Source organism: Convolutriloba macropyga, chromosome 5 (assembly GCF_964194025.1).
Source record: "Convolutriloba macropyga chromosome 5, txConMacr16.3, whole genome shotgun sequence".
NCBI lineage: Eukaryota > Metazoa > Xenacoelomorpha > Acoela > Convolutidae > Convolutriloba > Convolutriloba macropyga.
The window spans coordinates 32,135,393-32,160,612 of NC_134472.1; the positions used below are offsets into that span (position 1 = coordinate 32,135,393).

General features: G+C 36.3%; 1 protein-coding gene across 5 annotated transcripts in view; it reads right to left on the bottom strand.

Moving 5' to 3' along the window:
• LOC142339326 (uncharacterized) overlaps positions 1 to 25,220 on the bottom strand; it is a 116,068-nt gene that overhangs the window by 40,188 nt on the left and 50,660 nt on the right. For 4 of the 5 annotated variants that reach the window (XM_075389293.1, XM_075389296.1, XM_075389294.1 and 1 more), the window contains 11 exons: positions 24,658 to 24,837; positions 22,472 to 22,628; positions 21,712 to 21,861; positions 20,860 to 21,058; positions 20,256 to 20,403; positions 18,941 to 19,050; positions 18,472 to 18,498; positions 8,870 to 9,007; positions 8,255 to 8,380; positions 7,367 to 7,549; positions 6,929 to 7,069 (listed from right to left, as the gene is read on the bottom strand). In XM_075389293.1, coding sequence (XP_075245408.1) covers positions 6,929 to 7,069; positions 7,367 to 7,549; positions 8,255 to 8,380; positions 8,870 to 9,007; positions 18,472 to 18,498; positions 18,941 to 19,050; positions 20,256 to 20,403; positions 20,860 to 21,058; positions 21,712 to 21,861; positions 22,472 to 22,628; positions 24,658 to 24,837 — 1,559 coding nt within the window. The remainder of the gene's footprint in view (positions 1 to 6,928; positions 7,070 to 7,366; positions 7,550 to 8,254; positions 8,381 to 8,869; positions 9,008 to 18,471; positions 18,499 to 18,940; positions 19,051 to 20,255; positions 20,404 to 20,859; positions 21,059 to 21,711; positions 21,862 to 22,471; positions 22,629 to 24,657; positions 24,838 to 25,220) is intronic. The other variant, XM_075389295.1, reaches the window with a different exon arrangement.

Consider the following 25,220-nt stretch of genomic DNA (forward strand, 5'->3'; position numbering starts at 1 on the left):
CTACAATCCAATCATTGTATTAATCCTATAACTGGGGTACATTCCGCAGGTTTCACTCCATTTACTGTGCCCCTGATGGAACAACAGCATCAAAATACCGTCTTAAATCCTGCAGCTCCTAATTTTCTGCCAATCCAGGTAGCTCCACAATCAAAAGGAATTGCGGCTCCTCTGCAATTTCCACAACCTGTTAACAGTCAACACGGCCTTGCCAGCACTTTCCCAGTTAATCAATGTATGACACAACCCAGTCAGTTGTGTAACAAACAGTTTATTCATGGCTCACAAGCTCCATCGAACTTTCAAGCTAGAGTAACTTCAACGATCCATGCCCCAATGTGCATTAATCAACCGCTAAATCCTGTGGGACAAAATCAGTTAAGCCAGCCTTTAGTTAACCAGAGTTTACTGCCCACTGTCAATCAACACTTAAGCTCAGTATACTCGAAACCTAATGTAACACAGGAAAAAGAAAATGTTGATTTCAAACATTCAATCAAATTGCCACCCTTGAAACTTCAGAATTTCAATGGTGACCCTATCCACTTTCACGCGTGGATCAATAACTTCAACATGATGACTCACAACAACCCTTCCATTACAGACACACATCGTATAACCTGCTTGCAGAATTCTGTAAGTGGGAAAGCAAAGGACTTGATTCATGCTTATTCCTGCGATCCATCTTATTATCAGACAGCACTGAATGAAATAATCCGACATTTCGGTGATCGTGCGATAATTGTTAATACGTTCATTAACCAGCTCCAAAACTGGCAAATGAACTTCCAAAACAAGCAAAGCTTCATTGCCTTTTCCTCATTTTTGAAAAGACTTGTGCAAGCCTTCCAATATCTTGGCTTTACAGCAGACCTCCAGTCTACAACACTCATTAAGAAAGTCAAAGAGAAAACACCACATCATTTGGTTCTGAAATGGACAGAATATTGTCTTACCGATCTCAGCTCAGACCCGACTCTTGTGGACTTTCAACAATGGTTAGAGCTCCAAGCTCAAATCTACGACAAAGTGAGTCTGGAAAGCAATCAAAGAACCATCAGTTCTCAAGCCTCAAAGTTTGTCAACTCGAACAACCTGCAAACCAACCCAAACAATAGCAAATTCGCAGTTTCAGTCAATAATGCATCAGCGGAAAACAGTAGAAAACATTGAAACTTTGCGCCTCAGCAAAAACAACCGTCCACTTCACAAAACGTTCCGAATAAAACTTTTAACACAAAACGATCTTGTGAGAAGTGCAAACAAGAACACAGCATTGCCACAAGCCCTCAGTACCAATTGTGCTCACCAAGTGATCGATACAACCCTGTCAGCCAAAACAATTTGCGTACCAATTGCTTGAGCAACAAACACCACAAACAATCGTGCCCATCGCCAAAACGGTGTCAGGTTTGCAGTGGATTCCACCACACAACCCTTCATGATCACGCCAAGCAAATCAAACGACCTACAGCAGCTTTTTCTACTGAAGTCTTTTCTGGTAACAATCCAACAGCTACGTCTAGTAGCAAAGCTTCAAGTCAAACTCCAAATACATCATCTCAATAGAAAAGTCAAACAAACAAAGCCCACAACAGTCGTTATGGCCAAACTTTCAAAAACCAAAACCAGCAAAACGTGCAACAACGTAATTTAAACGGCAATGCAATTAACCAATTGTACAGCATCAACCAATGCTCAGAAACACCGAAGAATTGGTATGAGCAATTGCAGCTTATTCCTGTTTCATTCCTCAAGGGGAATAAAGCATTCGATACCTACGCCCTCATAGACCCCGGTAGCCAATTCAGCTTTGTATTGGACGCCATAGCCGGATTTCTTGAGCTTCCCCGTGAAACTCAACAGTCAGTACCACTACAATTTCTCAATACAGAGAACAGCAAGTCCCTCTCATAAATTGTTGAGGCAATCACAATAACTCCATATAAGTCAACTGGAATATCGTTTGAACTCTCTCGAACGTTCAGCACCCCGTCTCTGAACGTCGCAGCTGCAAAAATTTAATCTTTGAATTTAAGTTTTGAACTTAATCAAATTTGTGATGCCTTCAACAGTTTGCGCCACATACATTTCCCAAATATTGCCGATGGCAAAATCGGCGCCCTCCTCTGTGTTAACGCATTCGCATTCACCTATCCTACACATGTTATACCTGGCAATCAAAATCAACCGTTTGGTGTGAAAACTAAACTTGGTTGGACCCTCGCTGGTGAATATGAGAATTGTATCTCAGCCACCACTCAACAGCCCGCAAGTCAGCAGAAGAAATTTATATTCCATGTGTCAAGAAAAAGAACAGATGAACCCGGACTTGACGAACTTGTTCAACAGTTATGGAGTATTGAAGCAGATGGCATTCAGAAGGACCGTGAACAAGTTTACAAAAAGCAAGAAGAACAGCTTCTTGATATTTTGAAGAACTCCATCAATCACAATGGCGAGAGATATGAAATCAAACTGCCCTGGAAATCAGAAATAAAGTTAGAAAACAACTTCTATTCTGCACTGAACCAATCAAAAGCCTCAATACACACCTTCAGCGTAAGCCTTCGTTGCAAGAAAAATACAATAAGACTCTGTTGACAGACCTCGAGAAAAACTATGTCAAACCGGTGGAAATGCAAGATCCTCAACCCGACAGAAATTGGTACCTGCCACACCATCCTGTGGAAAATATCAATGAGCCCGGAAAAGTCCGCCGAGTTGCGAATGCCGCATCAAATTTCCGCGGCCAATCGCTTAATTCAAACCTTCTTACTGGACCAGATCTCCTTAATAACCTTTTAGGTGTCCTTATGAGATTTCGACAACATCCCGTGGCGGTCCTTGCGGACATCGAAGGCATGTTTATGCAAATCGCCATCCATCAGTTTGATCAATCTGCTCTTCGATTTCTCTGGTTAGCAGACAATCAGATACAACAGTACCAATTTACCAGACTCATATTTGGAGCAAATTGCTCGCCTTCGTGCGCAATATACGTTCTTAACCATTGTGCCAAAGAGAAAAGTCAACAATTCCCAGAAGCCCTCAAAGCCGTCAGAAAGCACTTTTACATGGATGACTACATCCAATCACATGCAACAGAAGAAGACGCTTGTAAAGCAGTTCTTGAAACAAAACATTGTCTGCAAACAAGTGGGTTCCGATTCACAAAATTTGTTTCAAACAGCTCTCTAGTTCTAAACCAAATCCCTCCAGAAGACAAAGACAACCAGACAGTTATTGTTAGAGTTCTTGGTGTTAAATGGAATCTTGAGAAAGACTGCTTTTTTATGAAACCTCTCACTAATTTCCCAAAAGATGCCTCAGCATACACTCAACGTAAGATTTTTAGTCTTGTCTCCTCGATCTTCGACCCAATAGGGGTAATGTCGCCATCAACGATCCGTTTCAAAATAGTTCTTCAAGAACTGTGAAAACTTGGGAAAAAATGGGACGAACAAATTGCCCCTCAAGTAGTTAAACCACTTCAAAAGAATTTGGACTTATACTTTTCTTCACCAGACGTGACATTGAACAGAACTCTGAATAAGAGTTGCCATTCACCAGAAAGTGAAAATGAAATCCATATATTTGTCGACGCCTCAGCTGTAGCAGTTGCAGCCGTTGCATACTTGAAAACAGTTCCTAATTTAGGGCACTGATGTTGAAACTTGTTACTTAATAGGCAAATGCAAAGTTGCCACAATTAAACAAATCAGCATACCCAAATTAGAGTTGGAAGTCGCAGTCATCGGAGTGCGCCTTCTTTCAACCATCATGAAAGAGTCATCGTTTCATATTACTCGCTCTACAATCAGGACAGATAGTCAAGTAGTACTTGATTGGTTATCGAAAACCAAGAAGCAACCTGCCTTTGTTGCGAATCGCCTCAAAGAAGTCCTTGCATCAACTGGTGCTTACCAATGGAAACACGTTACCACCAAAGAAAATCCAGCTGACCACGGAGTTGTGGTCTCAATCCAGACAAAATTCCAGCCAAGTGGCTAACAGCGCCAGCATTTTTTTCCACAAGACAGCTCACCGCTCCAGAAAACAAACTCTTCAAAGCATGTGTTAGCGACGCATGAATTTTCACGCAATTTGTCGGAGCAAATAATCGACCCGACACGGTTCTCAATCTGGAACAAGTTGCTCCTGACTTTAACAGTCTTCAATTTGGTCTTTCTGATCAAAAAGCAAAGGCCTAAAGATCAGCAGTATATAACAGAAGACGCCATTCTTGCAAGAAATCGGCTGATCAAAATGTCGCAGCAAAATTTCTTCTTCTCAACAATCCAAGCCCTGGAACGTGGTTTCAGGATAGATTCAAAGTTCGAAATCCGTTCGCTCAACCCAATGTTGGACAACAATGGAATCCTTCGGTCATGCGGAAGATTGCAATTTGCGCCAGATAACCTCGAAGTCGAGAAATTTCCGATTATACTGCACGCAAAAGACAAGATAGCGAGACTCTATATAGAGCATGCACACAACATTTGCGTTCACCAAGAAACAGAGCCAGTGAAAGACTTTGTGCAGCAAAGATACCACATCATTGGACTCAGAAAAACACATTTGAGTATAAAGTACAGATGTTTTTTCTGCAGACGATTTGCCGCTCAAAACATTCAACCCGTCATGGCTCCCCTACCTGCCTGCCGTTTCCCGACAGACTCTACCCAGTATCCTTTTGCGAACAGAGGAGTCGACTTTTTTGGACCGTTTTATATAGAAGATGCCAAAGGACAGATTGAAAAACACTACGGCCTCATCTTCACTTGCCTAGTTACTAGGTGTGTCCATCTTGAAGCTTGTCCCGATCTCAACACTGACACTTTTTAAACGCCTATCGACGTTTTGTAAGCCGCAGATGCCAGCCAACAACAATGCTCAGCGACAATAGCAAGACATTTATTGGTGCATCTGAGAAACTAAAAAGATCTTTGAAACGTCTCGACAACGACAAAATCTACAAAGCAATGGCAGCAACAAACACAACCTGGAAGTTCAATCCTCCCTATGGACCTCATTTTGGCGGTATTTGGGAGCGCTTGATCCAGACCGCGAAACGCACTCTATTGATCATTCTACGCTCCAGAAGACTGTCGCTTGATGTGTTCAGGACAATTTTGGTCGAGACCGAAGCTATATTGAACTCCAGACCAATAACGATTGTCGCTGACATTCCAGAAAATGAAATGCCTCTCACACCAAACCGTTTTCTGATCAACAGACCATTCAACTCTCTCCCATCAGGAAAGTTCGACAGCCAAGAACCCGCCAGTTTCAAGTCTTGGAAGAATGTGCAGCAAATGGTCAACCATTTCTGGAAACCACTCGTCAAGGAGTATCTTCCAACACTGTTAAAGAGGTCCAAATGGAGCGATAGAGACCAAACACCACTCAGAGTCAACGACATCGTTTGGATGCTGAAAGATATGACTCCACGTGGAGTTTGGCCCCTTGGACGTGTTCTCGAAGTCTACCCTGGACGAGATGGACAACACCGTGTGGTGAAGGTGAAAACGGCTTACGGCACCTACGTTCGCCCGGTCTCCGCCCTGGCACGCGTTTTGGCTGATTAACCCAATTTTTTCTTGACCTTTTTTCGAAACGGTCCTCTAGGCAACTTGGGTTACACCCTCTTCGACGATCTGGTCAAACCTCTGTGATGTGTTAGTTGGCCTCCTCTTTCCCCTGGAGCATATCGTGCAACAATCAAGTCAGAATTAAAACATGAAAAAACATTGACTCTTGTCCTTATCGCAACCAAAACGAGTTGGTTGTTCCCGCAACTTAAAACTGATAAAAAACTTAACAAGCTAAACTGCCTAGAACAATGTAATTGAATCCTTATCTACATTCTCTTACAAAGAGCAAAAATAAAATCTGCTCAAAAATCACACAAAAACAAGACTCGAATATATGTACGCCAGACTAGGCATGTCTATAATATAGTTGCGGCAAAGCTATAACGGTCCCTACTTTTTCTGAGTCGAGGAGCCGTTATTCACAATAAAAAAGAGGAAATACCATGATCAAGGAAATTGCATTTAAAAAAATGAGGTGATAGAGTTAAATTATCGAGAAAAACATAAGCGACTAAGGTCGGACGAATTGCAATCAAACGACTGGCGGGGGAGCTAGAAAGTGTTAGAATGTAGAGAGAGAGAGAGAACGAGCTAATTAATTTAAATTGTTCATAGGATAAAGTTGAGATGTTCTGTCGCGTCTTAAGCATATTCTGTCTGGGACGGTCTGGACATGCCTACTTTTGGTGTGGCACTTCAACCTGGGTAAGCTTGAGATAGCCTGACGAGAAGCACAATTAGTTCAACGTATACTTGATTACAGATATGGGACAAGAGAATGGGTTATAGGAGACGCCTAAGACGTTTTAGTGAGCTTAAAACAGTTGGTGTGATGGTTAGCCACACTATGCTTGGAAGTAAGAGAAGCTAGTTTCAATAAATTACAGGTCAATTTTCACAATAGTTGCGCCTGCTTACGTACCCAAACAGAAATCTATCTTCAAAGGCTCGGAGGAAGAAAAAAGCTGAATGGCTCTTCGGTGACTTCCTCGGTAAACTACTCTCGGTTTTTACCAATTAATTTTCTTTCTCAAGACTGAAAGTCGCAAAAATTTGTTGGTCAAGGGAAAAAACGGTCAGAGGAAAAAATGCATAAATCAAACATGGCTGAAAATTGGTAGAAGCTTTGTTGAGAGCACTTAGAGAAACGCACAATTATCACACATTTCTGCCAAAAACTCATCACAATTCTGGTAAACTTCATCAAAATTGTGCCGAAAAATACCTATATATTCATTGCTTAAATATCAGTGCTCTTTGCAATTAATTTTCTTTTAATTTCACTGCAACACAGTGATTCGTCAACTTGAGTGAATTGCTGATTGGCTGACCTGTAGCGCGTGTTTCCAGACCATTCTTTTCTGCTCTGAGTTGAAGAGGAGCACCATGCCATCGTATCCGGCTGTGATGAAGTGACCGCCCAGCAGTCCATTCCGCAGAGAGGTCAGTCCTCTGATCTGCTCGTAGTGACCCTACAACATGCACAACTCTACTCTACTCATGATCAGTTCTTTTTGACTTCCATCTAACCCGAGCAGTTCATGTGAGTTTAAAAACGGTCTTCGTCATAAACGAGATCAAACATATACCTCGACTTGGGAAGGACAAGGACTGCGTTGATTTATCGGAATTGTTATCATAGGCAATTCAACGAACTCTCATTTAATGAAATTGCCGTCAATGTAATTTTTTTCAAATTCACATTAAAAGCAAGAAATATATGACTGTCCTATTAATGTGTAATCAAAGTTGCACATGATTAAACTAACCTGAGTAAGAACGCTCCACTCTGACTCAAAATTAGTTGTTGGAGCGTTTTCGTTGTTTTCACTGTTTGCGTTGTTGTTTGCAATTACTATAGTTTTATTGAGGATTGAATTTGCAGTTGAGCCCACGTAGAGTTGGTTGTTAGAGAGGGCCAACATTCTGCAAGCACCTTGGTTGTCTGGCATCTGAAATATTTCAATCTCTCTATTTTCAAGTTAAAGGTGGTTGATTTCAATTGACCTTATGAAAATAACATTTATAATCAGTTAAGATCACGTGTGAGCGATGGCAATATTTTTCAGCCATGGATCCGCTCAAAATTTATTAACTTCCCAATTGTTACCTCTTTAATGTTGAACGTCCATCTTTTTAAATTTTATATGCCAACTTATGAGAAAACGCATCCGCACATCATAATTTAAATCAATCAATCAATCAATTCCGACCGATCTACGTCAAACTGTCTTTAGTGTCATTGGAATACAAAGGCTTCAAGGTTAAACATAGGTAATGTGCGTTCACATATTAAAATAAGGATGATAGAAGTTAAGGATGGTAATTTATCGACTAGGGACCTAGGTTTATGTCCCAGGTGGTAAGTACCTATGTACAGACTTTCGTGCGTTCGAAATTATGTGTGCGTTCTTCGTGCGTTCAAAAGACACTATGTTCAGACTTTCGTTTGTTCATATTTGCCTCTGTCCAGACTTTCGTGAGTTCAAAGTTGCCTCTGTCCAGACTTTCGTTCGTTCATTTTTCATTCCAGACCGTGTAATTTTGAACGCACGACGACCCCCCCCCCCCTCCGGTGCGTTCATTTTGGTCTGGACATATCGACTTTCGGTCTGGGGCATCAGCCTGGGGAATCATATATTGTGAAAAGGGCTCACTTTATAAGTGATTAGTTTGTTGAAATTTGGAGGCGTGGAGATGTCCCAAACGTGTATTGTTCCATCCCTACCCCCACTCATCATCTGGGTTGAATCCTCATTAACCAATATTGTAAATAGCGCACCCTGTAATCGAACAAAAGATTGAACATCCATTTGTAGAATGAATATCTACGAAAATTAGACTATTAGACTATTTGTTGCTTATTTTAGCAAATTGAACTGTTCGTTAACAATTTTTTAATCAAATTTTTGGATTCGTTTATTTAAGCGGTTGGTTTAACAGCGTCCTTGTAGCGTAAACGAATATGTTCTTAATAGTGCTGGATAAGTTTGGGTATCTACTGTTGTTACCCTTTTCACTGCCAACAATTCATTGTAATATTATTTTGTGTCAAAATGGTATAAACATTATAAATCAACTAAGCCTTCTAAACTATGCTCAATGTTGGATAACACAATATTCAAGATTTGCGCATCAGCCTACAGCACAGATAAGTTCTGATTTGTCAAAAAATTTGCTCCACATTTTTTTTTCGAGAATTCCCTTCCTTTTTGCAATAGTTGGCGCAATTGTTCAAAAGATCAATATAAAGAAGAGAATAAGCAACCAACTTCGTGACAGGATTCGAGAGTGGCGACGATGTTCTTGCTGGGATCCCACATGGTCAGTTTGCCATTTGAGTCCCCAATGTATAGGTAGCCAAATGCGTCAAACACAGAACACACATAAATAGGTGCACGCTCCTCTTTCTAAACAAGTGCGTTTACCTTTATTTCACGTCTTGCCCAAAAGTTTTGAAAAGAGTTTCAATTCTGAAGAAACAGTTGGCAACGTCAATTGTTCAACTTCAATTGATTGCTTATTTCATTAGTAACAATAAAATCGTAACATTTGTAAGATCATTTAGCGATTAGCATTTAAGTTTAGTTTTTAGAATTATATAATTAGTCTTAATAACCCGTGACTACTCAAAAATAAGAAAAATGAAACTGAACGTTTTATGCATAAAGTGCTAACAATCCTGCAAAATCTACCGCCACGAATATATATTGAACTGTAATTTCGTTGATTCCCCGTATTCTCCGTAATCAGTGACAATTCGAAAATAACCGAACAAATTGCCATTCCTCGTCGCTGATTGTAGCAGAAATTCTAGTGCCAATAGCACTGCGAAAAATGGCTACTAACCTCCCAAAATCAAAGGACTAGAATAGAGTTGGCGACACGATCAAAGGATTAGAATCAATTCACTTGTCGTTACTATTCGCGCACTGTAAAATACAAAAACTTGTGACCGATATCCAAAAATTTGAGGCTGTCGGACCTTTTTGCGCTCGTTTACTTTCCTGATCTTAATACATGTGCATAAAATACATAAGTTAAACAGTTACGAGCCGAGTATAAGCAATCGAGCAAATGCGTTTTTGGCAATGTAATGGTTTGGTCTATAATTTGCTTTATAAATAACCAGGTTTAACTTAGCATGTTGAGAAATGGCACTTTACAAAAACGATTGGTAAGAATTTTCATTTACCGAAAGAAAACTATACCGTTGACAAGATTATTTATTTTTTAATGTTAACATTACTCGGCAATTAGTTAAACAGGTTGTACTCGGATTCGACACTCTTCTTTGTTTTGGGTTCGAAAGGGATTAAGGAAACTGTTAAATTTGCTTTATTTCCTCATAGCTGAAATAATCCACCACTAATTTCCCGCCGCAAAATTTCAGAATAACGCAAAAACGCCTGACAATCTTTTTTCAGCAAATAGCGTTATTAAGTACAAGTACTCATCAAAGTTACGGATTGAACTTACAGTACCTAATTGCTTGCTTTGATTAGGAAGAACCAAATAATACTGTTTTAATAGAACCCGTTGCAAAAATAATCACTTTTAAAGACTTTTATCCTATGTCATTGTGAATTCCTTTCAATGCTTTATTAAAAAGACGCCAGTGACCAATAATTGTCACTCCCATCCACACTCCCATCCATCATAGGCCCAAATTTTTTAAATGCTAACAATTACTAGGTAATGATTGTTTACTGCTTCAAAAATAATAAGATGATGTTACAATTAATGAAAAGAAACGCCAAAACATTAGCAGAGCCTAAATGGGACTAAGAAGTTCAATAGTGGGCTTCAAATAACCACATTAGAGGTTCACATATGCAACTATTAAGATTTAAAGTAAAAAAAAGATGGCACCAGTTTCGGCGCACTTTTCATTTGACATTTAGTATTAAATTGCCGCCAATTGAATTCAGCTGCTTGAAATTGTGATTAAGAAAGAATTTTAGATCACGCGTAACGCATAAAGTCAAGAGCGTATAAGTCACTCGAAAAGTCAAAATTGTCAAGCAAAAATTTTGCATAAAAAAAGACACACACGTTTACAATAATAGCTGTACTTCGTTCAAGAGCAATTAATAAATTTAATAAAAAACATGTACTTTTTTAAAAAGCCCAGAAAACAATATTTTTCAAAAGCTACTTGATTTTGGGTTCTTTTTCATCTGAAATAAGCTATTAATTTTTCAACATATAGTAAAAAAATGGAAAAAAACTCATTTTACTGGGTTAACTGATTCACAGAAACTAAATCTCACTACCATTCAAAATATAAACTTAAATCAACAGCCTGGATTGTAGGTTTTTTAATTCGAAATTATTTTGGTGCTAAGAGAAATTTTTTAGGAAATTCTCCAAAAAAATCTCTACAGAAACAAGATAAAAATCCATGTTACTATTATATTCAAGCCTTCACTTGAGTATAATTTTGGTATTCACAGAAATAACATCACAGCAAGGCCTAGTGATTCCGATCAAACTAATCAAAGACTGTAAACATTTGCATTCTTTGACATAACATACTGTGTAAGTTCTTGACAGATTTTTTGCTTCGGCTTTACTCACCTATATATACCCAACATATATTCGACTGTAATGTTAGGCAAAATAGGAATACACATCTTGTTTGTGATCACAGAAAAAAAACAATTTTCAATTCAAAAGATCGGCAATTTCTATCTTGAAGTCAAGTCCAAAATATCAATTGTAACTGGCTAATCTAAACGTGTTTTTTAAGTATTTATTTAGTTTAATTGAGCGTAAATAATTTACAGTTTTTCTAATAGGGTACACAACACTGTTTTGGACATATTCTAAAAAAACTCCAGTTTATGCCCTTGTATATTTGTTTTTCTGAATTACGATTACTTAAATTTTGTCAGATTTTGTTTTCATTTCAAAGCTTCTTCTCATAAAAATAAAAAATATCTCAAAACTGATAGGAATTATAACAGCAAACAATGGAATAGTACAAAATTCCTTATTGATTTTGAAAAATAAACAAGAAAAATATAAACATTACCAAACATTACATTTCTCTCCATCATTAAGCGGATATTTTTGTTTAGAGTTTTGTTCATTGCAAAAAACCCGTATTTATGTTTCCCGAAACTTTATCGTTTCCCGAAAGCTGAATTTATCGTTTTACAATTTTATGACAATCTATGAGGAAAGAATAGCTAATAATTTTTCTCAAATATATTTAAAAACTAGGCAGGCTTGATTTACTACTTCTGAGTATGTTAATTCAGATACCACTCCCTCTCATTTGTGCTGCGCTCTTATCACAGAATTCACTTGGATAAGTGAAAGTCAAACAACCTGAACAAAACTGTCTGGTTCACACGAAAACAATCAAAAAATTATTCTAGCATGAAATTAATTCATGCAAGGTAATCATGAAAAATCGTGAAAGAATTTAATAGAGAATGAATTGAGCAGCTCACGCATAACAATGCAGACAAAACCTTTTTGTAACAGAAAACGTTGTCAAAAACTGTTTTTGCCTTGAGAAATTTTGAATCCAAAAGCAGTTTACTTCATGAAAGATGCTAAAAATCTGACAGACAGTGTTTTTTACAGTTCCAACATTTTTGGCTTTTTTCCATTGAAATCAATTTATTCAATTGAAATAAACTCCACGACAAAAGTGGAGGAATCACTTTGTTTGATTTGAAACTAGAAATTAACACAACAGTTTCAAACTGGTCCTAAATTATACTTTAGGAATTTGGTATTCAAAACATGTGAAGACGTGTATATCATTCATTGCAATTTAAACTATATAAAACTTTAAATGAAAAGCTAAATGTTAATGGATGACAATGACCAACAAATTATTTACGCAAGATTGCATTGCACTATTCTTCATCGACTATGAATGATACAAATATCAATTTCCAATTTTAGAATAAACGGATAGCTGATAATTGTTTTAACAGACTGTAAATTAATAGTAACAATTTTCATTATGAGACTTTTTAAACGACTAACGACTAACTTACCTGTCTTCTGAATGCAGTACTTTTTGCTAACTCTTTAAGTTGTTTGGGCGTAAATTATAATACAAAAGATAAAAGTTAATGTTCCAACCCACTTGTTGGGGTAGGAACTATATACTCAAATGGGTTTTTTTGTTCAGCCAATTTTGGCCGATCGATTATTTCATCGTAGAGAGTTGAGGCTGGTATCATCAGAAAGCCCGTACAGCGTAGAATATAAAATTAAAGATTTTTTTAAATTTCGTGTTCTATAGTGAGTTATCGATGTTTAAATTTTTGTGAATAGTAGACGACATTTCGTTGTTTTTATTCACATTTTCCGTCTTTTTGACGAACATGTCGCAAATTTTCGTCTAAAATTTGTTGAATTTGTCAACAACCATGTTATTGATTTTATTTTAAGGATTGAGTAGTATTGTCAACCGGTTTTTTTCGATTCTTTTGATTAATTTGTAAAACAATTTTTTCAAATTGCAGACTTTTATTCGAAAATGGCTCCAAATACGCTCTTTTATCCCATTTTGTTTAAGTATTCCAGAAGTAGAGACCTAACATCTGCTGTTACAATCTTTGCAACAAACGCTTGTTGTACTTTCAGTTCCTATAGGAGTCTTCTGGAACTAAAACGTTGCCGGTTTTTTTTTGGAAAAATCAACTCAATAAATATCTAACTTGAATCAAAATTTTTTTTGGTTTAATGGAAAATTTCATTCACTAATTGATTTTTTGCAAACATATGGATTAATTTATTATTTTGGCTGGACTTACAGCAAAATTGGGGCTAGGTTTGGACTCATCTTGGATCCTTACAATCATTAATTTTTCAGATTATATTGGGGTGCGGTCTTTTTCAATATGTTTTCGCATTTTTGTTATTAATATGTTAATTACTGACTACAATCATTTCAAATTACAGCCAAATTACGGACAAATCATTTTTACAACAAAAAGAGGCAACTGAATATATATTATCTCTTCATAGGAATATAATTTTCTCTTAAATTTTTCTTAAATTATTGACTTTGACAATGTTTTCTGGCAAACTTTGTTTGATTTCTTTTGTTTTGACTTCATATGTCATTTTCGCAGCCTCTCAACTTCCTAATATTAATCAAAGATCCAATTGGAATTTTTGAGAGCTAAAGTTGAACCTATCAAATCCGTTCATTTGTTTTCTAATGCCTCTTAGGACTGTAAATTTATTTGTTTTAAGAAAGTGTCAGGGAAGTTTGCCAAATAATTTTTCTTTTTTTCAGACGTAGCATAGTCTCAATATAAACACGGCAACATTTTTTTTCAAGTCAATTAAAAAACTATTGATAGTGGTTTTAAGTTTAACTAATGGTTTCTTGATTTCTCACTAAAAATTTTATAAATTTTGTGATTTTTGCACATTTGACTCATTATGTCTATCTATTTAGTCTCATTATTGACAGATTTTATTAACTTTCTGTTGCTCCAACAAAAATTTGCGCTTTTGGTTTGTTTTGACTGACGTCTTCAAAATTTATAATTGAATAAAAGTGTGTGAGTTTTCGATACTGGTCAACAGCTTTGGTGCTTTTTGTTGTTTTGTTGTCGTTTTCACGAAGACCTTTTTCAAAAAAGACTCAATTCAAACCAAAGACCAACGGAGACTCAAGCAAAATGTGCAAATCCATTTTGTTATTTTAAAATTGATAATGGTTTTCAATGTCTTATAGTTTTGACGGCTTCAACAATTTGGGTTTGATTAATTGATTGTGAAAAATTAAGTTCTGTCTGAATTTGTTGTTTTTGTCATCTTATGATTAAGTCCTACTAATTAGAAGTACAACTGGCTTCCTGAGCAGTTTCAATTTAATCTGTTTTTAAATCGGAAGCTTATGTTTGGATTGAATTTTTGAAAATATTTGTTTTCAAAAAAATTGGTGGAGTTTTGAGCTTCGTCACTTTCATTTCTACTTCTGTCTATTTTATAGCTTCGTCTTTATAAGGAAAGGTTGCGACCACATTCTGGTGGACTAAGAACTTATGTTTATTTTGTTTTTTTTTAACCTAATGATTTCTTCGCTTTGGTACTACAAATTTTCATAAAGGTGTGATTTTTGGATATTTTTCCCGCTTCTGAAATTTTTTGTTTCCTTGCGACATTATCAACCTACACTAATGGTAAAATGTTTGCAATTGAAGATAATTAACATTTTTTTAATATGTTTTTAACGGTTGCGACGCTGCTTTGTTATATTTATTTGATTTATTTTTTATTTTTGCCGTTCTTTTGGTAGTCTTCATATTATGGATAATGACAGGTCTCAATTGCTTCCAATGAGGTGTAAACTTTCTTTCTGAATGAGTTGAGTTCATACGTATTTGTTTAAATCAAATTGAAAAATGGTTGTTTTTGAAAGTAGAAACGTATTTTTGAAAATTGCCCCTTTTTGCTCTTCTTTGTCGACCCTTTACTAATCCTCGTTTTTGACAGGTGCCATATCTAATCGAATGAAGAACAGGTTAAATTGTTTAGTCCAGGTCTTATCCAATTCCATTTCCTTTTCTTATTAAGTGTTTTGTTTCAACTGTAGTCCTCGAGTTTTGAGCGTAATTTATTTTTGCTAGTATTTGATTTTTATGTTTGTCTTGTCCAGTACTATCTTAAATGGTACATCTCATCGGTCCTGTATTTCAACATTACTTTTTTCATCTAGTTGGTTGTTGAACGGTATGTGAATTTATAGAAAGTTTTCTATCTCTTCATCATTTGGTAGATAATGAAATTAAAACGTGGATGAGCGGGCTCGGATTATTATGTGCGAACGCACTTTACCGAGCCTCCTTGTTATCTCTTACAACCTAGTTGTCAAGATGTTAACTTATGTATTTACTATTTGGACAATTTACTGGCCTTCTTGTTTTCCTTGGTTCAGTTTTTGGTCAAAATTAAGAGCCTTTTATCGTGTAAAATTTTTGCATGAAAAATTTTATTTTCTGAATAATCAGACTGCATGGCGAAAATTTTTTCATCAGAAGTAGTTTTCAAATTGAAAAAAAATTTTGTCAATTGAGTTTTTGTTCCCATTTTTGTTGATACATTTTGGCTGCTGTTCTGGTAAATCAGAAAAAAAAATACTGCAAATTTTGTAAACGGCCCCCGCGATTTGAATAGCACTGCTTGCGTTTCTAGAGTGGAAGTTCTTCTAATTTGGCATAAGGATTGGATGATTGAATAGATATTGAGACGTCTGGCTAAGTGAGTTACGTACTTATGTTTTGAATTCGAGTTACCGACTTTGTAGGCACCTAGATACATACAGTTGTTTCTACTTTAAATGTTTCAGTTAAAAATTGAACTAAAGTTTTCCTATATCTTTGTGATAAAGTTTTTCTGTACCTCAGTTTTCTCAACCTCGGGCTTTAAGTTACTGTTCAAAATTAATTCTCAGAAGTATTGACAACGTTTTTCTTATTTATTTTTTGTCAGCGAATTTAATCTATAATCATGAGTTATAATTTTTGTGCATCATTTGAAGAATAAAATTCAAAGGTGCAAGCAATTTGCTCGAGGCACACCATAGTCTTGTTTCCCAAATTAGGATATACTTCTAATAATACTAAAAGTTGTTAACTAATTTCTCAAAAAAATATTTGTGAAAACTTATAGAACTGTCAGAGAAGCCAGCTGGATAAAGTCAAGTTTCGATGATTCCAGAACTCAGCTGGAACATTATTTGAAATATTAATAATACGGTGCACATTTTTCTTGAACAGGAGCAGTTAAAAAAAGATACTGTGTACGTTTAATTTTGCTTGGGCGCACGGGAATTTAGTTAAAAAAGGTTTTGAAGAGATAATTTCTTCTCATTTGGTCTTGCATAATACATTTTTTATATAACTGAGTTGTTGTGAAGCTGGAGATATTTTTATGTGGATTAGACAGTATTTTTTGATTTTGGAGTCATAAAACTTTTCTTTATAATTGCTAAAAACAGACTTCTTTTGATAATTCCCGATTTAACAGTTGAATATGATTGCAACATGCAAATTTGGCTCCTGCTTCACCTGTTTTAGTTTTCTCTAAAATGCCAATGCATTAAAAGTTAATTGTGAAGTACCATATGTGATGAAATGTGAGTAGCTTTAGCTTGTAGCAAAGCTACATGCAACACAATTTCAATACATTCAGCGCTCTCTGATGCAATCCTCCTGTGCTATTGTCTCAGTATATGTTGACATAGTTAATCAACCAATCAAGCTCTGCCAGCTCGCAAGCAGTATAAACTATCACTATAAAAAGCAGTGAATTTGTAGAAATAGCCGCAAATAACGACAAGCTCAGTTGAGCGCGGCAGCTAAATATGTAGCGATATTGCTCAAGCCTTCGGAGCTAATTATTTTAATGGTTAAACACAAAATTATGCACTTTGTTAGCGAAGGATGGCTGAAGAAATAGTATTTAAAACAACATCTCCTCTCGCACATACTTTCTTACTCAAAAAAAGTTTATATGAAGGGGCGTGATGAGGGAGGGGCTCTTTGGCTGCACGAGGCTTTTCCATTACGGCCTTAACGATTAGCAGGGGTGAAGGTTACAGGGGTGTAAGGGAGCTGATGTGGGAGAAGGGAGAAGTCAATCTCTAAGTATTGCCCTTCGCACCTTGTGTATATGTCTAAAAAAAGACTTTCTGTGATTCGCATATTTTCGACTATTCAACAGAAAGGCTCTACGGGATCCTAATGCCCTCCAGCCTTTACTTTTTATCCTGTTTTTGAGGACAAAAAGTTAAAAGAATTAGACAAAAAAATGGTCATGCAAAATTTTTTTTTTCAAAAAAAGACCACAGGGCTAAACTAATTGTGACAAACTTGGCTTGAGAGCTAATAAAAAGCTCGAGGAAATTACACAATCTTACATCAGATTGCTTCTGTTTTTTGATTCAATATTATGTCACTGTTGTTTGTTTATTACCATAGGTTACGGGAATTCTAATTTTGCTGAAAAAGGCAGTGCAATGGCATGGGGGACTTGATAGTCTATAGAGGTGCTAGGACAATAGATCGAAAGACAACAAATTGAAAACAAAAATTGGAGCAAAAATAGAAAATTAAATTTTTCAAATTGCGTATGGGCCCATCAGATTGGAGCGCTCAGTTATTATGCGGCATATAACATGTTCTGTTCTGACATTTTGTTCGGTTGTGATAGATTCATATCAAGTCCCACAGCCGATATAGCATGGCTATCGCCATAATTATAAGCCAGCTCGCAAATAATGCTTAATTTCAACCAATAAGAAGAGATTAGTTTTCGATTTATTGTCCCGTTTTTCTGTTTTCAATCTGTTGTCCTTTCGATCTATTCTCTGGTCACCGGTTATAGATAGTATCGGACGTTTCAAAGGTCTAAGTTCAAATTTAAAACATGCAGAGATCAGCACATCGTTGCTCAATTTCATGTCGTGAGTTTTTCGAACGTTCGCTTGCGTTGCAACTTTGTGGGACTAACTACAGAGAATTGTAATGCAACCTAATCATTGGATGCGAAGAAATTTGACTTGTATCCACTTTTATTTTCATCGAGGTCACTTCAGTCGAAAAAGCAATCGATTACAGATGAGAAAGTTTTGCATATTTGTTAACAGACGTTTAAAAATAGCCAACTGAGTTCTCGGCAGACAAAAAAAGCATACGTAGTTAAAATATCAGACAATTACATGTAGAGTGTGCATATAACATGCTTTGCTCTGTTTTAATGAGCCGTAATAACAACTACAGATGAAGTTTGGTGTTTTGTTTGTGTGTTGGAGGGGCGATACTTTTCTCTGATTAAAAGTGTGATAAAAACGGTAAGAAGTGTGTAAATGCATTTTAAGTGATCTAACTTGTTTTGCACCGTGTCTGAGCTCATTCTGAAAATTGCCAAGCAAAAAAAAGTTAGTCTCTAGCAAGCTAAAAGCGGTTAGTTCACAAAAGGCATTGGAAATTAAATCTCGAATCGTGAAAAGAACCACCAAATAAATTAAATGTTTGCGATAAATAAGCTATTCTATAAGCAAATATAGTTAAATATAAGCGACAGTCTAAGCATCTAAATGTAGATATACTTTAAAATTTTGCTAGAAACGAAAATAGCTTTCTTCAACATACACATTGTCATAAACGCAGTGTAATTTTCACATTTTTTAAGTTGAGAACTTTTATTATATTCTTGTTTCTGATTTCAATACAAAACAACGTTTGGTATGTTTGCAGGACACTAGACTTCGACCATGACGTTGAGAAATAAACAGCTTTTAGGATCACTGTATAGTAAATGTGGCTAGAGATCATGTAGAGAAGATCATAACGTACCCCGAAATTGGGTTCCATGTCTGTCATTTGGTTAGAGTCACAGTCGTAAGTGTGGAAGAGGAGGGTGTCTTTGCCACCTGTTGAGATCCACACTTCATCGTACGCCTCACCTGAACAAAACTACTTCTGTCACAATGTTGCCAGAGCTTTCGGTGCAAGCACTTTTATAAGCACGATTACCTAGTGATCGGGAACTGGATAGCCTAAATCTTTCCTTGTAACATGGCAAGATATTATCAAGATATATGAATAAACATGTAAGATCTTGGCATTTGTAATCAGTAACAAAGATCATGGCAAGACAACCAAAAATTATTAAACATGGCGTGGTCGTAAATAATAAACATACCGAGTTGTAAAAATAAAAGGCGCTATTAAAACAGATTTTATCGCAAAAATTTTGAGATTAAGCAAGAATTATTACAGCTCATCGAGAACACTTCGAAATTATCAAAAATTTCTAATAGTTCCAACGAAATGATTCCATGGGTTCCACATTTTTCCAATGAGTCAGCTTTAAGCGATATCAGTTAGTTTGAGCATAAGATTCGCTTAAAATTTATCAGTGGAATTTTCTAAATTTACGAATAAAAATCCATGAGGGTCCAAAATGATTTGCAGAGTCTAATTGGAGAACTCCTCTTCGATACCAAATAAGGCGTCAACATTTCACCCTGCTTTAAACATCATCAGGTTGAAAAAGAGAACGACTTTTACAGTGTTCTGTTGTCTGTTGATACGGCCCTTGGGATAATTGTAATGCAAAAACGTCTTTAAATTCCTATCGATTCTTTGCTCCGTTTGTCAGCAGTTAAATTTGGTCTAGCAAACATTTTCTGTCTCACTTGAATCAATAATTACATTTTTATGTGTCAAGAGTTATCAAGGTCTGGACATAGTGCGCCAATAATTGATAAGATCTCTTACCATTTAGGCTCTCAGCTAAAGAGAGCTCAACTCAACATAAGTCAAGTTGTGCAATATGATCTTTTTGCTGACATGGTATTTCAATGCATAAAGTTTTCTGTCACTCAAAACAATATCTTGCCAAAAGGGGCATTGATTTGAGAATTGGTAGTTTCAAGATCATACAAAACAGTCGAGTAATTTCCCGCGAAAAAAGTTATTAATTAGCAAAAAATTTTATAGCATTATGATTTTCAAGACACGGCAAGATTAAAATCTTTTTTCGGCAATCTGTCATTCAGCTGAAATGCAAAAAAAAAACTTCAACCGCTTTTATTGCTTTCCGTTTTCTTTTCATTCAAGTGTTTTGTCAGGCGATGCGAAATCAGAAGCTGAGTAGTTAGTGTACCTGGTATGTGTGATAGATATGCGGAGAGGGAGCATACGAGGGATACGTTGATTATTGCACTTTGGAGTAGAGTCCCATTGGAGCTGTTCCACACACACAGGTGTTTGTAGCCCTCTCTATTGTCCGCGTTCACACTCAACAGGTAATTCTATCAAAAACAGACAAACGAACACTTTCAAAAACTAGCGATGGTGACAAAGAAACTTCTTCAATTTGCGCAAGTCAAACTTGATTATTTTCAACTAAATTCTTTCTAATGATTTGCAATGAATACCGACAAATCGCCTAGTCAATACCCTATAGCCAAATTTTAGACAACACTGAAATTTTGATAATGAAATAATATTTAAGCACCGATTCTTATTCTATGAATTTAAAAAATATATGGTTATTGTCAATTTTGCTGCCCACAGCTATAACAATTGTTCAGCTCTAGAGATCAAAACAGATTTTTTGCTCTATTTATGAATATAAATAGTTTAATGCACGTACGCCAAACATTGATAACAATGTTTTCTTAAAAAATATGCCATCAGTAAGAATAAAAAAAGATACAGGATCGGACTTATGAAAGTAGATTAGCTACAGGTTGCAAAATTCTGACCTTATCATTTGTGAATGTGAGTGCGGCTACTCCTCCCTTGAGGTAAGAGTGGCTGACAGTGAACAAAGTATTCAAGGTCACACAGTCCCAAATCTTGACGCATGCCTTTTGGATCTGAGGTCTAATGATGGTGGGATCTTCGTTCACTTGGTCTTCCTGTCCTGAGGCTACCACCACTCCGTCTGAGTGAACTGCCAAACTGTAAAAGGACAAAACACGAGTCAAAACAAAAGTTAATCTTGTAAGATCTTGTACGACTATTACAATGAGTTGCCGAATCTTTAATTACTTTTACAAGATTTTTACAAGATTCTAACAAAATTAAACTTGTTCATAAGTTGCAAGATGTTAGATTACAAGAGCAACTTTCTTGAAATAATATCACCAGATCTTACAAAATGAAACTTCGAACCTTTAATTTTGCCAAAACATATCAGCCATTAATGAAACATGTGAAGATGGACTGCTCGTTTTGGAATTATTGGGCAATTTTAATAGAAGTCTAAATATGTTTAGTTTTTTTTGGGAATGTTTTTTCCCCACCAATCTGGAAAGTATTAAATTATTTCACGACTTGCAGTACTATATAAACCTTACGAGATTCCTGTAAGATGAACCATATTCTACTAAGACCTGGTAAGAAATCCTTCCTTCACAAGATCTTGTAAGATCTTAATCGATAAACGTCTGAATTTTTTAGCATCTTTGTTTCAGGACTGAGACTTTTGCACAGTGGTCTTCTATTTGGATTTAGACTATAAATAAACCTTAAAACATCTTTTTATCGAGAGTATCAAACTGGTTTTCATTATTTTAAATTCTTAAACCGTAGTAGGTAATTAGAGTTCATACCTTGTGATTTTGCCCTTGTGTTCTGTGTATATCCTCTGAACCCAACTCCTGGGGTCCATAAGGATGACAAACGTTGACACACAGTAGATCAGTTCTCCTGTTGTCACCAGGTGCAGGTTGTTCCGCCCGTCTATACCTCGGTAGCCATATCTGCATAACCAAAATCAACACATGGCAAAATTGTTGCCTCTATTGCTGTGGTATTCAAAATTGAAATAAGGCTTCCTTTGAGTTTTGATTATCGTAATCTAAAGCAGATTCAACATCAGACAGTAATTGAAGCACGGAAAAAGTAATCAATTGCACAGACTGTCAAATATTTAATAAAACTTTCAACTGAAGTTCAAATCAATTAAAAACAATAGTTAAGACCTGGTGTCAATCGTTAAACAAAGGTGAGAAAACTTTTATTATAAGCACACCTTTCCCATTCTGTTAGGTTAATGCTATTAATACTAGCACAGAGAAATGTTCACCATATTTTAATATAGTTCTCGGCTAAGTGTAGAATAGAAAATGGAAAGCAGGATATTTTCGTTAATGAAATGATCCCCCCCCCCCCCCAGCTTAGTGGATTTTTATTATTTGCCCCGTCCAAACGTCAAACGCACGCGCCATATGTTTCCATAATGATTTACTATGCAATGGCACGTGCCGTGCAACGGGGAGGGGGGGGGGGTGATTGCATAACGTACTAGGGGAGGGAGGAGGAAGAAACGGAAAAGATCCGAAAAGCATAAAATGAATAGCCTGAACTGACATCCATTGTAGTTTGAGTTGTCTGTCTGTGACTTGTGGCTCGATGATCTTGAGAGAGAGGCTATCTGGTGGCCACACTTTCACCTTCGCCCTGTTACCCTCCCCACTCACAGCCTCTATTATCTTCGGTTTCACGCCCTTCGGGGCTGGAGGGTAAACTGAAACGCAGCACGCTTCAAAACAAATTAAAACGCATAGTTTGATGGCTATCAGTAAAGTTAACTTCATTGCTTTAATATCAGGAGTACTCTCAAAAATCTCCAAATGGTCTAGTACCGCAGTCTGAGAATAGTTGTTTGAAAGTTTGTCCTGATAAGTTAGCCTTCCAAAAAGTTACTAACAATTTTCTCTTTTTTAACACAACAGTGACTTAGAAGCTACCTAAATACATGATATCAACATATCCAACAACACTTGCTAGGTTTAACGACTCCACTCCTGACAACTAAGCTGTGTTTTTGCGTCAATAAAACCCGTGTTGACGATAACGACGAAAAAGCGACAATATTTTGTAAGAAATTGTCGTTTTCGTCGTTTTTTCGTCGTTTTCATTGTTTTCGTTCATTTTCGTCATCTTTTCTTTGTAAGGAATGATCGTTTTTTGATGTTTTTGTCGTTTCTTACATCGTTTTTTAATCGCTTCTTCTCAATGCACAAAAAGCGTTGAGCTAGAGGAAGACGCTGAATTTTAGTTTATTTTATTTGATTCGATTGTTGATTATTTGCTCCCGGACCTTGGTCGCAGTGAGTTTCATTGCTGTACCATTGACTTTCAATTGTAACCATTACTGTACAAGGCAAATAACAGTAAAAAATACTTTTGCCAGTCTGCCCAGACTATATTAAGAGACATTCCAGTCTGTCCCTCTTCTTATTTCTGAATTAAAATTTTTCAGATCCTCAGGTCTTACTATAGTATTGTTTTTAAATAGATGTTCATATGAGTTCTTCCTAATCCTTCATGAACCAATACCTAACTATTGAGCCAAGATATACTTTGAAATCAGGTCCTAACTGAGTGCAATTTCTAAACCAGGTGACCGATTTAATTATAGGGTTTTGGCCATCGAATCAGAATAAAATCTTCCAAGTTTTTAAAAAATTTTTCTCCTAAATCAAAGGCCTTTTAATGCGGCCCACAGTTTTAGATCATCATGAGACTTTTTCCAACTTTTTTAGCCATATTATATATAAATTGCTGTTTTGTTGTTTAGTTTTGTTTTGAGATAAAGTTTGAGCCTAGTTTTTAGAGACGACAAAAAACAACGATCTATTTGTAGAAAACGGCGAACCACATGTAAGAAGTGACGAAAAAACGACGATATATTTGTAAAATTGACGAAAAACGACAATCCACATGTAAGAAACTACAAAAAAACGACGATCGATTTGTAAAAAACGAGGAAAAGAAACGATCTTTTCTTACAAAAAAATAACGACAAAAACAAGTGGAATCATTTCTTACAAGTGGAAAACGACGAAAAAGCGACGAAAATAACGATTACCACGTAAGGGATTTGATTGTTTTATCTAAGGAAAATGATTAAAAAAAAACGACGACTTCTTACAAGTGATAAACAAAAATCCTCAACACGGGAAGTGCCAACTGAAAAAATCTTTTGAAGGACACCAAAGTTTGAAAAAGAAGTAAATGAACACCTCATGTTATGGCATTTCTGACGTGATATAATTATGCTGATAAATAATCAAACATTTAAAAGCTACAAGTGATTATTCCCTTGACCTTGATTCGGGTTTAAAAGCAAGAAAAATTAGTAACAAATGAAAAATCTTTGAGACTTAAAAATGAGTCACAATCAACCACTCCCGAACAAACTGCTTGATGTGATGCGTAGACTGTGCAGTTTTCATTTTCTTCCCATTTTTCATGCTTATCACTAATTTCAAATAATTGATAATTGTATTATTGACAAATATATACAGAAAAATGTATACAGAATAAACGGACGGAAAAAACAACTTTTTGCGTTTTTTGTCAAATTTGAGTTTAAATAAGCAGAGAATCTCCTTCGTTCAAAAGCTCTTCCAATGAGACCGCCCTAGATTAAAGTGACCGCTGATCAGACAGGTCAGGGTACATTGTGCACGTTTTCATGTAATGGAAGATCAGATATCACTTCTGTCTGGGACCTCAACCTGAGCCATATCATTTTTGAAAAGACTTACTTGGCTCGTTGAATTCACTCTCATCGTCATCTCTCTTCTGAAGCTGTCGTGTCTTGATGAATGATGGGGTGATCTTGCTCGCATTCACATTTGTTATGACCATGTGAGGTTCTTTGAACTTTGTCTCCTTCTTCATTTTGGGCAGCTTCATTGGAGTGCCACCCGTGATTTCTGTTAAGTCTGAAAGGTGTATTGGTTCAATTTTGTATATGGACCAAGGTGTATTTTATTTTTTTGGATTTGAAATTCTCGGTGTTAAAATAAAATTTTTACAACATCCGGTCACTTACAACTGATGGACCGAGTCGAGACACCAGAGGGTTTTGGGGCACAGTTAAGACTTATTGTGCTGAAATGGTTGAAAGAAAGAGCTGAAATTCCTGGATCATTCCGAAACTCAGCCCTTTTCTTCAGACCATGATACCATCTTTACCTATGAAATGCAATAATTGAAAATAAAACAAATTTGTAAATTAGTTTGGGAGCTGAATCACGTAGGTGTTTTTCTCAAAAAAACAAGAAGTTACTAAAAATTTATTACTAAAACTTAATTGAAATCAATT